Source organism: Prionailurus viverrinus, chromosome E1, assembly GCF_022837055.1.
Source record: "Prionailurus viverrinus isolate Anna chromosome E1, UM_Priviv_1.0, whole genome shotgun sequence".
Classification (NCBI taxonomy): Eukaryota; Metazoa; Chordata; class Mammalia; order Carnivora; family Felidae; genus Prionailurus; species Prionailurus viverrinus.
The window spans coordinates 22,782,672-22,799,718 of record NC_062574.1 but is presented as its reverse complement, the minus strand read 5'-3'; the positions used below and the strand labels follow the sequence as shown (position 1 = coordinate 22,799,718).

General features: G+C 43.0%; 2 protein-coding genes, 1 long non-coding RNA gene and 1 other non-coding gene across 7 annotated transcripts in view; 1 reads left to right on the top strand and 3 right to left on the bottom strand.

Annotated features, from left to right (window-relative positions):
- Positions 1 to 3,773, bottom strand: part of AP2B1 (adaptor related protein complex 2 subunit beta 1) — a 129,059-nt gene extending 125,286 nt beyond the window's left edge. For 2 of the 3 annotated variants that reach the window (XM_047832225.1, XM_047832227.1), the window contains exon 1: positions 3,621 to 3,773. The gene's annotated coding sequence lies outside the window, so the exon portion shown is untranslated. Of the gene's footprint in view, positions 1 to 3,501; positions 3,521 to 3,620 lie in introns of those variants that run through there. The other variant, XM_047832226.1, reaches the window with a different exon arrangement.
- A 741-nt stretch (positions 3,774 to 4,514) lies between these two features.
- On the top strand, positions 4,515 to 13,404 carry PEX12 (peroxisomal biogenesis factor 12). Of its 2 annotated transcripts, none has more exons than XM_047832229.1 (3): positions 4,515 to 4,683; positions 10,308 to 10,861; positions 11,685 to 13,404. In XM_047832229.1, exons 1-3 carry the CDS (start codon positions 4,678 to 4,680, stop codon positions 12,082 to 12,084), a joined length of 960 nt encoding a protein of 319 aa, XP_047688185.1. In that variant the 5' UTR covers positions 4,515 to 4,677; the 3' UTR covers positions 12,085 to 13,404. The 2 variants fall into 2 exon arrangements, with proteins under 2 accessions (XP_047688185.1, XP_047688184.1); XM_047832228.1 differs by lacking the exon at positions 4,515 to 4,683 and adding an exon at positions 9,168 to 10,028.
- Positions 13,405 to 13,991: 587 nt separating this feature from the next.
- Positions 13,992 to 17,034, bottom strand: LOC125151372 (uncharacterized). Its single transcript, XR_007146739.1, has 2 exons — positions 16,330 to 17,034; positions 13,992 to 14,093 (listed from the first exon to the last, which is right to left on the bottom strand). It is a non-coding gene; the product is annotated as an uncharacterized LOC125151372 (long non-coding RNA).
- On the bottom strand, positions 14,218 to 14,314 carry LOC125152242 (Z30 small nucleolar RNA). Its single transcript, XR_007147098.1, has one exon. It is a non-coding gene; the product is annotated as a Z30 small nucleolar RNA (small nucleolar RNA).
- Positions 17,035 to 17,047: the final 13 nt, after the last annotated feature.

Here is a 17,047-nt window from a genome sequence, read left to right as displayed (position 1 = left end):
CTCTTAGTTCCTGCTGTTGGAAAAAACAGTAATGAAACATCTCTTACCCATACTGGCAGGGACACATTGTATTAAGTCAGTTCCTGCCTTAAGCCAAAAGAAAACTCCAAGAAAAATTAAAACAGTCTAAACAAAAACAAGTGGAAAGAGGTGGTAGTTGCACAACACTGGGATTGTACTGTCACTATTCACTTTAAAATGGTTAATTTTGTTATGTGAATTACACTTCAAAAAAATTACATATGTATTTTTTAAAGGAGATAATCACAAGCCAGGGATGAACATAAGCAGATTCTCCAAAATACAACATGGTGAAAAACGTGGCCTGCATTAGAAGCCAAAGAAAAAGAAGCCAAGATAGAGCTGAAAAAAATAGGGAAAAAAAAAAAATCAAATATTCGCTGAAGAGCCTCAAAAACCAAGCTCTTCCCGAAAAACAAAAACAAAAACAAAAACAAAACTTTTTGTTCCTACAGAAGAACTCCAGGAAAAAGCAAAGGCATGATGGAGTTTGAACTCACACTACCTTTCCACCAGATCAAACTCCACAAGTCACTGACTGTTCTGAAGGCCTGCGGTTTGGCCTAGGGATATTGCTAAACAATGAAGCTATCACAGGGAAAGCATACAACCTTTCTTACTTGACCTAGCCTGGAGTGTGGTGTCACTGCATTTCAGAGAAAGCTTCCCTGCACAGGATTACATATCTGGATTTAACATAACCTAGTTTCTCCCAAATATAGGTTGTGAAAGACCCTTCTCTTTTTTTTAATTTTTTTTTTTAACGTTTATTTATTATTGAGAGACAGAGCACGAGCAGAGGAGGAGCAGAGAGAGAGGGAGACACAGAATCCGAAGCAGGCTCCAGGCTCCAAGCTGTCAGCAAAGAGCCCGACGCGGGGCTTGAACTCACGAACTGTATGATCATGACCTGAGCCCAAGTCGGTCGCTTAACCAACTGAGCCACCCAGGTGCCTCAAGATCAAGACCCTTCTCTTCTATTCCTCCCTCCTTACAGTCCCCCTAAAGAAAATAAGGCAAGAAAAAAATTAATAGGGTCTCAATTTCAAATGGCTCTCTGGGAAATGGCGGCTAACTTAGACTTGGTGAGGCCACTAAGTCCCTTCTTTTCACACAGAGCTGGGCTTTACAGTTTGGTGCTCACAGCAAAAAAACTGGCAGGAGTTAACCTAATCATAGAGCAGAAAGGCCATTCAGCCATCTTTTATTACAAGTGTGAAAGGTGCTGAGATATTTCAACATCTCAATAATCAGAAATTTCAATGCAAAGATAATAGTGTCTTCCATTATCATTTAGCTCATAAGAAATCATAAGACATCTAATTACAATAGACACAAGATGTGACTTCTATTTAAATATGTCAGACTACCAGTATACCTGGATAGCTCAGTTAGCTGAGCATCAGACTTTGGCTCAGGTCGTGATCTCACTCATGGTTTGTGAGTTCGAGTCCTATATCGGACTTGCTGTCAGCGTGGAGGCCACGTTGGACCCTCTGCCCCCCCCGCCCCTCCCCCACTCTCTCTCTCAAAAATAAACATAAAAAAATGTCAGACTACAAAGTAATGTGTTAATATTATACAGTAAGAAGTTCAAAAGGTTTACATCCAATTCTTTTTTTTAAGATTTTATTTAAGTAATCTCTACACCCAGCATGGGGCAAGAGTAGCATGCCCTACTGAAGCCTGCCAGGCCCCCCTTTACATCCAATTCTTAACTGAAATACCAAAACTCTGGAAAATTTAAGCCTAGAAGTAAAGAAAGAAGAAAAGGAGAACGCATCATGTCTAATTCACTCCTTGTCCAGCTTGGGTCATATCCGTGCATAAAATGTAGTATTTTAAAATATGGATAGTGGGGTGCCTGGGTGGCTCAGTTGGTTAAGCTTCCGACTTTTGATTTCAGCTCAGGCCATGATCTCACGGTTTGTGAGTTTGAGCCCCACATCAGGCTCCGCCAGTGCGGAGGCTGCTTGGGATTCTCTGTCTCCCTCTCTCTGTCTCAAAATACATAAATAACTTAAAAAAAAAAAAAAAAGGGGGTGCCTGGGTGGCGCAGTTAAGCGTCCGACTTCAGCCAGGTCACGATCTCACGGTCCGTGAGTTCGAGCCCCGCGTCGGGCTCTGGGCTGATGGCTCAGAGCCTGGAGCCTGTTTCCAATTCTGTGTCTCCCTCTCTCTCTGCCCCTCCCCCGTTCATGCTCTGTCTCTCTCTCTGTCCCAAAAATAAATAAATAAACGTTGGAAAAAAAAAAAAACCTTTTTTTTGAATAAATTAAAAAATAAAATAAAATATAGATGTTTAAGGGGAAAAAAGATGGAAGAACTGGGCTTTCTTGAGTCGGTCTCTTAATTCACAGAATGTTAGCTTTGTGTTAATTTTACCACCCAACTTTCAGCGAGGCTGTCCGCAGAACACGCTATCCTTTTGCTTCACTGGGAGTTTAAACTGTTAAGATACCTGCAAACAGTTCTCACCTTACCACCACGCTTAGTCATCATTGGAATGTGTTACACGTTTTCTTGTACAGCTGCATCTCCTTCATCTGCTGCTTTCTATTATTATTTTATAAGTGTACCCTGAGGCTAAGCAATACAGGCATACCAAGCAGGTAATTAGTCACTTAAATTGTTCCTCATTGAGACCACCTTCGTGGTCACACAGCCTTTTCTAAACTTACTGCGCTTTACTTCTTTTAAACCACAATGATTAACAGTTTCTGGCATTTAAGACGCACTTCTTTTAAAAATCCGTTTAATGAAGCAGCAACACTTTAAGTGCTCAGCTCCATAATGAAACAGCCAGGTGAGATCATTAACATCCCCGCCGCCCCCCACCCCCATAGAAGACTGCTCCTAAAACAAACAGCGTGAATAAATTCTTTCGATTCAAAGAATATGGAAATAACAGGCTGTTCCAGTTTCTTTACCTCTGGCTTAATCTACAGCCTTTCTCAAACCAGATCATTCCTGCTAAGCCCAGAAAGAAAAAATTCGGGGCTAAGATTTATCCCTACTTGCTTCCCCCACTCTCACATCGGGTCTGAACGTTTCTCCTCCCTTCCCCCCAAGTGTCAGGAATTCCTCTTCTGCCCCAGGTGGTCAAGATTCTAGGGATATGTTCCTCCATTACAAGGTGGGAGAGAGGTGTCGCTTATCCTCACATTACGGGAGACGGGAGAGGTTCGCCCATCAATGGACAAACGCGTGGGGGAATCCCTTTCCCCTTCTGCTAAGCTGGACACGTCCCACCTCTGAGTGAAAGACGCCAAGCGGGGAGGAAGGAAGGTTCTCCCCTTTGGCCTCCAGCCTCTACCGGCCACACCCCTGGCCTCTGGCCCCAACCCCCCGACCTCGAACGTATCTTCCCTCAGGTGCCCCCCAACTCCCAGCGGCCACACCCGAGGATTCCCTCGCCCCGCCAGAGCGGTGGAGTCCCTTTCTCCCTCTTCCTCACAACGGTCACACCCGACGGCTCACTTCATACTCAACGGTCACGCTCCTAGGATTTCCTCTTCCCCCCGCCAGTGTCCAAGTCAACCTGGGGTCTCCCCCCAGCAGTGACGGACGCACCCCGAAGTTAGCCGCCTTGAACTCACCGGAGGCAAGGGCGGGGGTGGCGGCAGCAGCCAGAGAGCACGGCCCGAGTGGTGTTGTAATGGTTTCCTGCACGTCACGACTCCTTCTCCAGGTCTAAGCCACTGCGCAAAACCCACTTTGCCAGAGACAAAGATGGTGGACAGGAAACTCTGACGTCAGAGAACCTCGCCGCGCACCGTCATCCCCGCGCGCGGCAGAGCCAGAAAGGCGGCGAGCTCTGTCGTCTTGGAGACGGACAGGCTTTCCTCGGAGACTGGATACTGGACCCAAGAGGGAGTTCAGTGGCTATACAGAGGGATGTATTAAACAAACTGTCGTTCTCTGGATTTGTTTCCTCGCACAGTTCTCTAAAAACTCTCCCATAGAAAGGGTGAAATATCCTGTTGGAAAACAGGATGAGATGGCATCGGATCTGAATTTCTGAATTCAAACCCCTGCCTTGAGAATGACTGGGAAAGTTCCTTAATGTCTCCTTAACCTTAGTCTTGTCTGTGAAAAGGAGCCAACAATCTATCTCTTCCTGGCTTGGGAAGTTTCAGTGGGATAAAGTAGGTAAAGCACCTGGCTTGTAATAGGAGTGCTTACACAATAGTAAGTTACTTTTGGAAACCGAGACCTAGAAATCTCTGTACCTGTTTCTTAATTTTGCTGTGAACCCAAAACTGTTTCAAAAATAGTAAGTCTTTAATTTTTTTAAATGTGGAGAGTGAGAGTGCCTGGCGCAGTAGCTGAGGAAACCAAAATGCAAAGGAGACTGCGAAGTAGAAAAGGAGAAGGAAAAGCTGGTGGCTATAACTTTTTAGGATGTTTTTAGAGTTCTATGAAAGTAGGAACATACTAACCTATTCGCTCTTCTATCTCTGCGACCTAGCCCCCCTCCCCTCTCCAAAATTTGTTGAATGTGTAAATGTATGAATGATCAACAGTATCACTTGCTAGAGAGAGGAGGAGGAAGGACTGAAAAGCGTCCAAGGATTTAGCAATGTAAAGGTCATCATTGCTGGGACCGTCAGTAGAGACAGAAGGCAAAAGCCATGCTGCAGAAGTTTGAGGATAATGGAGGTGAGGAAATGAAAACAGGAGTTACAAATAACTCCATAAGAAAATGTGGCTGAAAAGAGAAGATATATAGGATATTGGAAAGAGAGAATAGTGAGGATTTTTTTAAGTTCTATATTGATACATTTTCTTTACACTATTTTTAGCAATACCATGAGTTCAATGATCTTTCCTACCCATAGGACTTCAAAATCTCTATCTCTAGCCTTGACCTTTTCCCAACTTTTCACCACCAAATTGCCAACCACACTTATGGAAAATTGTATATTTATGGCCCACCCAAATTAAGCAAATCATGGGATGAGGGTTGCTGTAAAACCTGGTTCCAGTTACAATTCCCAGAAATCAGAGGTGGATTCATAACGAAGAAGCCACCAGAAAAATCTTAGAGACTTTGATTCATATGCCTCTTCTATTCAAAACCTTTCAACAGCTCCTTTATGCTTAATATGTCCAAAACCTATCCTTCCCCCAGCTCCCCGAAGCTCTATGCTCTTTAGTTTTCTCATCTATAAAATGGGGAGATAGTAATATTTAATCAAAATATTGTTATAAGGATGAAGGGAATTAATATATGTAAAGCACTTAGAACTATGGCTGCACATACTATGTATGTATTTGCTGCGTGATTATCTCGATAAATTACACTACATTCCTCAAGCCAGAAACCTGGGGTCATCCTTGATTTCTCTCTCCTTTAATTGTCACATCCAATCCATCTCCAAGTTGCCAATCTACCTTCAAAATAAATCTTTAATTCATCCAATCCCCTCTATTCCACCTCATTAATACAAGCCACCATCACCTCTTGCCTGGAATACTAGAAACCTCAACTTTTCTCCCAACCATTATCCACACAGCAGCCAGTTTTTTTGTTTTTTTTTTTAAGTTTACTTGTTTTCGAGAGACAGAGACAGAGTGCAAGCAGGCGAGGGACAGAGAGAGAGAGGGAGACCCAGAATCTGAAGCAGGCTTCAGGCTGTGAGCTGTCAGCACAGAGCCCGACGTGGGGCTGGAACTCGTGAACTGTGAGATCATGACTTGAGCTGAAGTTGGACGCTTAACTGACTGAGCCACCCAAGTGCCCTTAGGTTTTAATTGCACTTATTTTTGAAGTATAACAAACATTTTATAAAAAGTGCACACATTATAAATGTAAAGCTCGGATGAATTTTCATAAAGTAAACATAAGCACATAACCATTACAGGGTCATCTTAAAAATACAAATCTCATCGTGATTCTGGTATTCTTCCGTGAATTCCCATTGCACTTGGGCTAAAATCCAGTCTCTTTCTCATGGCCGGAGTCCTTGCGTGGTTTGGCCTCTACCTCTCTAACATCATTTTATGCCTTTCAGTTACTCTTCATTTTTCCTTTTGCTAGCTATTGCAGCCCTCAAATATGCTAAACTCTTTCCCATCCTAGGGCCTTCACAAATACCGCTCCTTCTACCTAATACTACCCCCTCCTCCCGCAACTCCTCACATGGCTGGCTCATAATTTAGGTCTTGGTTTAATTGCAATCTCCTCAGAAAGGCACTCTGTTTACCCATTCTAGAAGGTTCTGCACTCCCAGCCCACACCACCACACCATCCCAGCCCTCTCATTCTATTTACAAATTGTATCTTAATCTATTTATTATCTCCCTCCTCAACTAGACTGTAAGTTCCATGAAGGCAGATACAATTTGTTTTTATTACTACTTTATACCCATCACCCAACATAATGCCTAACACATAAAAGTTACTCAATATCGGGCACCTGGGTGGCTCAGTCGGTTAAGCATCCGACTCTTGATTTTGGCTCAGGTCACGATCTCACTGTTCGTCAGTTTGAGCCCCACATCGGGCTCTGTGCGGACAGTGCGTGGAGCCTGCTTGTTATTGTCTTCCTCTCTCTGCCCCTCCCTTCTTGTTCTCTGTATCTCTCAAAATAAATACAAACAAACTTTAAAGTTACTCAATATTTATTAAATAAATTACCATCCACAGGCAGAGTACTAAAACTAGCATTTAAGACCTTCCATAATCCGTCTAAATCTATTTTCAACATACCCTCTACTATTCCTATTTGTGCCTCTACAGTTAAAGCAAGCAACAATTTGTTCCTCCTATCCACTCCATGCTGCTCCCTTAGCCTCAAAAGTTGTCACTACTACTAATACTTGCCCCAAATGTACTTATCTTTTGAGGTCCACCTGATTCATAAAACTTTCTCAGTGGACATCTGTTATGATACGAGGTACAGAATGTACCAGGTTACATCACTGCATTAAAGAGCAACTGGCAAAGGGAAGTGGAGATAAAATATGAGGTTAGAAACAATGTTCTTGCCTTTGGTTATGCAGGCCAATAAGGGTGTTCTGTTTAAACTGGTTAGCAGTGTGTATTCCTCCCAGCTGATAGTTATCTCTTCCTCTAAACTCACGTCATATTAGCCTCTCTGATGGCTCTGAATACCTCTTCACATAAGTGCACTTTTTATGTGTCTTATCTATTATTACATTATAAACATGAGGGTGGGATTTATGATGAGGTGGTTATTTGTTGGCTGTAATAATTGACACTATTTTTGACTGCCTTTTCCTTGTGCAATTTCAATTTACTTTTGGGGTATTTTCAAAGACCGTTAATCAAGATGTCTTGCCCTCTTCCCTGAAAGAGTGGAGAAGACATCTGAACTAAGGTAGGGCAATACAATTTGCATTCTAAGTACAGTGACAGAAATTTGTTGAAGCTCATTCATTTTAACAATGCTGCCTAGGTGAGACTTTACTAATTCTTGCTAGAGACATCCAATAGGACTGTAGTTCCTGTCCTTTTAGAGCTGGCTTTCCTCATTTTAACTACTCTATATATTTCCAATATATTTTTTAGTTTAAATAGTGGCCTATTTCTTTTGCTTGTAACCAAAGACCCCTAAAATTGATACAAATGTTTAACCAATTTCCCACTTGTCATAGTAGATGCTGTCTCAACTTTGTCTTTTTGTTGTTTAATTAAGAAAAGCTTGCATATGGGTCGCCTGGGTGGCTCAGTCAGTTAAGCACCTGACTCTTGATTTTGGCTCGACATGATCTCTTGGTTCGTGAGATCGAGCCCTGCTTCAGGCTCTGTGCTAAAAGTGTGGAGCCTACTTGGGATTCTCTCTCTCCCTCCCTCTCTTTCAAAATAAACAAACTTAAAAGAAAAGAAAAAAGAGAAGCCTGCAAATAAGGGCTACCGTTGTTAGAACACCTAATACGTGTCGGGTGCTTTATACAGATACATTATCTCTAGTCCTTAAAATTCCCTAAGGTAAAATATCTTGTATCAATGTGATTTTCGCTGGCAGGTTATTTGGTGGAGTAAAAAACACCTTTTAGAACTATAATTAAGGTTAACTTGCAATATTTTATTGAAACAATTAAACCCAAATCTTGTTTTTGAGTTCTCATTATGTAAACCAATTATCTTTATACCACAAGGTCCTCTAAAGCAGTGAATACATTCTATTCCTATATATTTAGCACAGAAGTGGGGAGGGGTTGGGGCGCCTGGGTGGCGCAGTCGGTTAAGCGTCCGACTTCAGCCAGGTCACGATCTCGCGGTCCGTGAGTTCGAGCCCCGCGTCGGGCTCTGGGCTGATGGCTCAGAGCCTGGAGCCTGTTTCCGATTCTGTGTCTCCCTCTCTCTCTGCCCCTCCCCCGTTCGTGCTCTGTCTCTCTCTGTCCCAAAAATAAATAAACGTTGAAAAAAAATTAAAAAAAAAAAAAAGAAGTGGGGAGGGGTTGAAGAAAGAGGAATGGTTAACCGTGAATAAGCAACTCAAGAGAGGGTAAGTTGCATATGACGTAAAAGCCCTTTGCTAATTGTAAATTACACTAAGTTTGGTATACAGTGAAAAGTACCATCTTCCAAGTGTCTCCAGTTGATTCTAGTTACAACTCATCAGGATTCCTCTTAGTCCTGTATTCACATCGCTGTGACACATCCAACCGTATAGGAGAGTAGGAACCATTTTCATCAAGTGTGGCAAGTGCCTAGTTATACTTGAACGTAACTACGCCTACAAGACAGTTAATCTACCGGCTAGAATGGAAAGTGGCCGTTCCAAGTTCTGAGGAACATCAAGAACCTTTCTCATTCTAATCATCTTTTTTCTTTTCTTTTCTTTTTTTTAAATTAGCGGCAATAAGGCTAAAGACTTCTATCTCCAGCTGCAAATCCCTCCTGGGAGGGCCGACTATAAATTAACCACTACGCCCGGCGCACACAGAAAGAACTTCCGTGTGTCCACATTCCCATTCGTCCCCCCACCCTTAACTAAATCGCCCAAGGGAACACAGGCCTCAGCAGCAGGCTCGAACTCCTGGCTCTGGGTGCCAGACGTCGCGCGGCGCCCCAAACACCTTTCCAAAAAGACCTCTGCAGAGAGATTCAGAGGTGTGGCTTCCCATCGGGGATGCGATGCAAACCTAGCTAAGAAAAGTAAATCGAGCTGAGAACCCAACTCCAAGCCAGGTCTCCCCAAGTCACTTCTTTAATTTCAGCGGGAGCGGAAGCGGAAGCGGAAGCTCCGGTGGGGTCATAGAGTTTGCTCGTTCCGGTTTCCGGGCCACGTTCGGGGCTAGAGCGCCTCCCGTCCGCCACCCATCCCAGTCCCCAGCGGCTTCTATTTCCGGGTGCGCCTCCTGTCATAAAGCGGGGGCCTCTCTACAAACGTGGAATCGTGGGTCCTTCGCGCCTCGCCGGGGGTCAGCGCACAAGGACGGTCCCTGGCGGGGGTACTTCGCAGCCAACGGCTGGAGCCGGTCTTCGTGTACCGACTCCGCACTGGCACCTCTAACCCCTCAGAGCTAGCTGGCTCTTGAGCCCTCACGAGTTAAGAGTCCCTGATTCGCAGCCTCCAGGGCTGCAGCTCCAGAAGATATCACTCCTTCGCCCATCCCTGTCCCCATAGGCATGCTCTGCCCTGTGAGGTACAGCATTTGACAAGTCACCCCTACCCCACACACCACTTCCACCCGCGTCTGCCTTAACTTCGTTCTTAACCTCCTTTTGAGACCCCTCCCTTCTGCCTCCAGAAGAGGTCTTTTCCCCCCACTTCCGTGAAAGAGGAGTTTTGGGTCTCTTGCAGAAAGATTACCTTTAAGACTGAGCACCTATTTGATAACTAAAACAAGTTCATGCTTACTAAAGAGTTTGTGGGCAAAGTGAAACCCAGTGCACACGAGAAATTATGGCTGAGCACGGGGCTCACATCACAACTGCTTCTGTGGTGGATGACCAGCCATCCATTTTTGAGGTGGTAGCACAGGAGAGTTTAATGACAGCAGTGAGACCTGCTCTTCAGCATGTGGTCAAGGTAAGGTGTCAATTCTCTGAGAGTTTTTAGGGACTGGGTAAAAACCAAACCAATAATTATAATTCACATCCTATGGTTTAACGGTTATTGAGTCCATGTTATGTGTAGAGCCCTGTACTGAATAACCCAGCACTTCAGGGAGGATAGGGCAGACCCCAAAAGAAGTGCTCATTTAAGCCTAAAGTATAGAATTTAGAAGAAAAAAGGGGAAATGCAAATACAATGCATAATAATTGTGAAATGGAATGAATTTCATTTTATTAATTTACTTTGCTTTAGGTTCTTGCAGAATCCAATCCTGCCCACTATGGCTTCTTTTGGAGGTGGTTTGATGAAATCTTCACCCTGCTAGATCTTCTGCTCCAGCAGCATTATTTGTCCAAAACCAGTGCCTCATTCTCTGAAAATTTTTATGGCTTAAAGCGCATTGTAATGGAGGACACACACAAGCTTCAGAGGTTGGCCAGTGCTGGTCTCCCAAAGCAGCAGCTTTGGAAGTCAATTATGTTCCTGGTTCTTCTTCCCTACCTGAAAGTGAAGCTAGAGAAGCTGGTTTCTAGCCTGAGAGAAGAGGATGAATATTCTATTCATCCCCCTTCTTCCCGTTGGAAACAGTTTTATAGAGCCTTCCTGGCAGCCTACCCATTTGTTAACATGGCATGGGAAGGCTGGTTTTTTGTACAACAACTTCGATACATCCTAGGAAAGGCTCAGCATCACTCACCACTGCTGAGGCTGGCTGGTGTTCGGTTAGGTCGACTTACAGTTCAGGATATACAAGCTCTGGAGCACAGACCAGCTGAAGTCAGCATGATGCAGCAACCAGCCAAGAGGTAAGGCTTTAACATTCCCCCAAATATTTCATTAACATATTCTAAAATCAGAACCAATTTTATTAAATCCACCTTCCTCGGTTCACTTTGAGGTATTTTGTAAACGCAGAAAAATTCTCGTCTCCATAGAACAAGAGTGGCCATCCTGGTAAACTTCCTCATCACACTAGCTACATTTTTGTGCACGCTTGCTGCGTGCGTCAGGCCCTGTGCTAGGTGTTTGCTTTACGTACGTTACCTCAATCCTCATCACAACCGAATGAAATAAATTCATTGTTCCATTTAACAGCTAAGGAAACTGAGCCCTGATACTGAAGTCCCTTGCCAAGGCCACATGGCTGGAAGGTGGCAGAACTGAGATCCAAGCCTGATCAACAGTTCTCAAGACTGTGTCTTAACCACAATGCTATACTGCTTCTAGTTAGTGTTTGTGGTGTCCTACAAGTTCAAATATATATTCCTCAATGTTGCTAAGTTATTTTTTTGTTAAGAGCGTTGTTCCTTTTCCTGGATATACTACCTTACACACACACACACTCTATATAATCAGTCTAATTTCTTTCTTAAAACAAAAACAAAGAAGACCCTAGTCATTAAATACAAAGTTTAGCTCCTATACTCCCAAAAGATTGTAGGTCAGAAAAAAGAAATCATTTAGAACAGATACTAAAGGAGACAGTGCCAATCTAGCAACTACTCAATCCCCAAACTGAATCGGTGATTCTGATGAAGAGTGTAAGAACTATAATTTTAGTAGCCATTCTGTGATGATACCTACATAAGCAGTTTCTCCTTTTGTCTCCTCGTTCTGTTCTCCCACCAGTGTTGGTGAGAAGATAAAGTCAGCTCTGAAGAAAGCTGTGGGAGGTGCTGCCTTATCCCTCTCTACTGGCCTTTCTGTGGGAGTATTCTTTCTACAATTCCTTGAGTGGTGGTACTCATCTGAAAATCAAGAAACCGTCAAATCGCTGACTGCCCTACCTACTCCGCCACCACCTGTACACCTGGACTACAATTCTGATTCTCCTCTGTTACCCAAAATGAAGACTGTGTGCCCACTGTGTCGTAAAACCCGGGTGAATGATACTGTTCTTGCCACCTCTGGCTATGTGTTTTGTTATCGCTGTGTGTTTAATTATGTCAGGAGTCACCAAGCTTGTCCCATAACAGGTTATCCAACAGAAGTACAACATCTAATTAAACTGTACTCCCCTGAGAACTGAAATGGATTAGCATTTTATCTCACCACAAAATTACTGCACTATAAGGCCACAGGACTGATTTTCAGCACAGTATGTAGCATTGTTTGATACTTCTCATCCTCCACTCATAATTATATGGCCTTTAAATAACTAGAGTTGACCCCTGAACATGTGTTCACCGGCCCCCCACATATAACTTTTGAATCCCCCAAAACTGAACTACTAATAGCCTACTGTTGACCAGAAGCCTTACGAATAGTCAATTAACACACATTTTGTATGTTAGATGTATTATATACCATATTCTTGCAGTAAAATAAGATAGGGAAAATACTAAGATTAAGAGAAAGTACCTTTATACTGTACTTTTTTGGGGGTGCCTGGGTGGCTCAGTCGGTTGAGCATCCGACTGCAGCTCAGGTCATGATCTCGCAGTTTGTGAGTTCCAGCCCCGCATCGGGCTCTGTGCTGACAGCTCAGAGCCTGGAGCCTGCTTCAGATTCTGTGTCTCCCTCTCTCTCTGCCCCTTCCCTGCTCATGCTCTGTCTCTGAGAAATGAATAAAAGTTAAAAAAAATTTTATACTGTACTTTTTACCGTACTGTACTGTAAGAAATCCGAATATAAGTAGACTTACACAGTTCAAATTTGTGTTGTTCAAGGGTCAACTGTATATGGATTTCTTTAAAAAGATGTATCCATTGATCTTAACCTTTTAACTTGCTGTCTAGATTCTTACTTAGACTTTACCAAGCTGGTTAGAATGAGAATCAGGACTGACAGGAGACATGAAGGTCAATGTACAGGAAGTGGATAAAAGGGGATAGTTAGTACAGAAGCTTTTCCTTGAAGACAAGAGGTATAGAAGCTCTCAGGAAAAACCCAAGTTAGACCTCATAAAGTGGGTAGTGAATAGGTAGCAGCCTTCTTGAGAAAAGAAAGCATTTATCTGCCTATGAAGAAGATATTTTATCAGTTTGCAAACAATGTGAAACATAGACCTGCTCTTTATAGACATACTTAGAAACACTTTAGAAGAACAAAGCGCCTTCCATATACTGTGATCCACTTGTTAAGTAACAGCTGTTATAGTTTATCAACTTTTAAAGAAGATTCCTTTATGAGCCATACAGATGGGAAACTGGTCAAAGAAAAGTAGGGGTTGAGTGTATATTGTTGTCTGAAGATTTCAGTGTGAAAGCAAATCTAATTAATTAAGAGATGAACTAAAATACTGATCTAACTTTGTGCAAAAGAATCTTTTAATAAGCTCTTTCTTCTTGCTGTTAAGAGTCTGCAAAATGGGCACAAATTATTCTGGCTATTAGTAAGTTTCTGTGAAATGCTGAAACAAATTTTAAGAATAAATGTTTTTGGCAAAGAGCTGTTCCAAGTTGTCATGATTATGTGGAAACGTAAAGATTACTGAGGTGTTTAAATTTTTCATTCAGACCACCTTTGACTTTGAGGTATTTTTGTATTGACATCTTGTTTGTGTGTGTGTGTGTGTGTGTGTGTGTGTGTGTGTGGTTTTTTTTTTTGTTTTTTTTTTTTTATTGCTAATCTAATACTTGGAGAAAAAAATCCTCTACTCCAACAGCAAGAATTCAGCTTTGTGTGAAATACCGTCTTAGAAATACTACAGAAACACTTCAGTTCTGTGTAGTAAAATTCATGTCACTGGATGGTCAGGTTGGTGAAAATATATGGGTAGAGGAAGGATGAAAATAATTTAAGTGCCTCTGCTGAGATAAGTGTTTTCCAATATTTTCACTCATTTAGCAATTCAAAGCACATTCTCTGATAGCACAAAGTTGATTAAATTTTGAAATGGATTAACCTACGGATTTGAAAATATTAACACTTTTGTGTACCATAAGAAGAACGTAATAGATATTTGTAAAAGTTCTTATGAAAACAAACACCATAGTTAATTAAGCATTTTTAATATCATAATAATAAGGAAACTGAACCAGATTCAGGATTGTAGTCCTCCACGAAGATATCAAAAGCCAGATTTTTCACCTCAACCTAAGAAGGAAAACAGCAAAGTATCAGCAATTCAAAAGAATATCAAAGAAACATTCTTATACATAATAAAATCAGTATGCAAATAGATTAAAACATACCAATGTGGAAAAACCACAACCAGAATCAGCTCAGAGAGAAGATTAAGGGATCATACCCTGGTCAAGGCCAACACTGAAGCAGTGGCAATACCAGGTCAGACTATACTTCACTCATCATCGCATCATTCCATTTCACATCCTTCTATACCTAAGAGCAGCCCAACACTCTCCACATCCAAGAAAACTTAGGTTAACCTATGAAAAAAATAAAGGCTTCTTTATAGATAAGTTTCAACCATGGGTTTTCAACAAATACTTTATTTTCCATTATGTTTTGCTTTAAGCAAGTCTGCTGTACAAAAATGCAAACTTGGAGGAACTTTTTTGCTTTCGAAATACAGGAGAGTGGAGAAGCATTTATGATTAAAAAAAATTTTTTTTAATGTTTATTTATTTTTGAGAGAGGGAGAGAGAATCCCAAGCAGGCTCCAGGCTGTCAGTGCAGAGCCCGACGGATGCAGGGCTCCATCCCACCAACTGTGAGATCATGACTGGAGCCAAAATCAAGGGTTGGATGCTTAAATGACTGAGTCACCCAGGCGCCCCCCAAATTTTTTTTTAATGAGCCCAAACACTAGGCATGATAAAATTTCAGGGATGTCTGTGAAGAGATTTATCGTCCTAAAGTAAAAGCTTTAGAAAAGATTTTCTACTACATTCCATATAAACTCCAGCTCATTTAATATACAGTTTGATTTATAATTCTGCTCCTAACAAAGAGAAGAAGTATAGTCATAAAATCTTTATACTGGAATCTTCTATCTTAAAATTCCAAGATCCAGAGAGGCTACGTTTTGCCAAAGGTTCACAACAAATTAACTAACAGTAGAGCTGGAAAGAGAACAGAGGTTTGATGATCAGATTTACATTTTTCCACTACCAGTTAAATATGAGGCTTAATTTCATTTTTCTCCAGGCCATAGGAAAGATAAAAGAAGCAATGCAAGGGGCGCCTGGGTGGCTCAGTCAGTTGAGCATCCGACTTTGGCTCAGGTCATGATCTCAGAGTCTGTGAGTTCGAGCCCCACGTCGGGCTCTGTGCTGACAGCCCAGAGCCTGGAGCCTGCTTCAGATTCTATGTCTCCCTCTCTCTCTGCCCCTTCCCTGCTCATGTTCTGTCTCTCTCTGTCTCAAAAATAAATACAAAAATTTAAAAAAAAAGAAAATTTTAAAAAATGTTGTTAAAAAAAAAAAAGAAGCAATGCAAAGTGTAAGTAATTCAAAACCTGGATAATCAATTTCTGAGTAAGAAAGCTGACTGCATTTCATTTATTCTAAATGACACCTTCTGGTGGTATGTTGTCACTGACGTGGAAAAGTACTTGGATCACAATGTCACCCTCCCCAGCCTTTCAGCATGGTGTTGTCAGTATCTATGTAACAGTTCTGGAGACAGCACATGCTTCCTTCAGCCATCTATAAATGTCAATAGATTGATACTCCTTAGTTAAAAATTGACAGCTGTTGGTCTGTGTTAACCATTCAGCAATTAAACTCCATTAAAAAGGGGCGGGTGGCGAGGGGACTAACAAAGTGCCTGTTTTATAGGGGCTACGCTGGAGTCTTTAGTTCATCTTCCTACACCGGTGAAGTACACATTAAAAACGAGGAAAACAGAGGCTGAGAGAACTTAAATAACTTTGTCTAAAAGCACGAAACTTGGGAGCGGAGCTCCAAGTGTGCTCCCGCCATTCACAGCACGCACACATTCCTAGTTCTCTTCCTCAGTACACTCTGCTCCATCTGGAGTGCCTCCCCCAACCCTTTCAACCTGGAGAACTTCTAATTATAGTAACCTTACTCAAACGTCACCTTCTCTAAGTGGTCTCTAACTCTGTCATCCTCTCGTCTCACTTACACAGCACTTTTCCCCACCACAGCACGCCATCACACGCTACTTATTTACCCATGCACATACCCCTCCTTCCATCTCTGCCATCGGCCCCATGGCACGGACTTCCTCAAGAACCGGGCCAGTGTCTTCCTGGCCTTTGCATCCATCGCACTCGGAACAGTGCCTGGTACTTAGGACGAGGCTCAATAAATGAACGTTTAATTCGGTCACTGGGCGCCCCTCCCTCCTAAACTTAAGCTCCTAGATTACAAAGTCATCAGCACAATTTAAAAAGCCAACTTACCTCCAATACTGCACGCAGGTAACCATACACGCATCTCTAAGCCCTCCCTCCCCTAGCTTCTACCTCATGGCGGTCTCCACGGCGCGCTGCGCAGGTCAACCGGTGCTTCCATACAATGGACTCTCAACAAAATAATAATAAAGTCCAAACCCCACCGACTTCAGGAAAGACTGAGAGGGGCCGTACTTGTAGGGAAATACGAGTAAGGCCGAAGCCAGGGCTCAAACCAAAGACCCAGGCACGAGTCCACAGCCCGCTCTCCGAACTCCTCAAGCTCCTACGCCCTGTCTCGGGAGGTTTGCTCCGGCCGGCGGAGACTGACAGCAGCAGACACCCGGCCTTTCGGCTCCTGGCTACAACTCAGTCCCGCTTCCCGCTTGCCGGTAGCCTAGCTTTGCTGCAGCTCGCGAGACCTCCCCGCCCAGAACAGCCCCCGCCGGACAACCAATCCTCCGGCCGCCATTGAGTCACGTGGGTCACAGCCTTTGTCGGGCGGGTGCGAGGAGCAGCCAATCGGAGGGCCAGGCGACACTGAGGCGTGGAGCGGGACGGAGGGCGGAAGCGCCTTTTCGGTTGCTTCTTAGTGTGGAGTCTTCGTCTTCGGGCTAGTGCTTTTTCAGCCTTTGAGCGATTCCTGCCTGCCTCTCAACTCCCTGCCCTTGGACTTTGGGTCGTCTTTTGCCAGTTGCCGGTCCTTTGTTTTACAACCGGGGAGGGC

Coding starts and splice junctions, on each gene's coding strand:
- PEX12 (XM_047832228.1), top strand. CDS start 9,903: ATGGCTGAGCACGGGGCTCACATCACAACTGCTTCTGTGGTGGATGAC. Junction 10,029..10,307: donor CTCTTCAGCATGTGGTCAAG/GTAAGGTGTCAA, acceptor ACTTTGCTTTAG/GTTCTTGCAGAATCCAATCC. Junction 10,862..11,684: donor ATGCAGCAACCAGCCAAGAG/GTAAGGCTTTAA, acceptor TTCTCCCACCAG/TGTTGGTGAGAAGATAAAGT.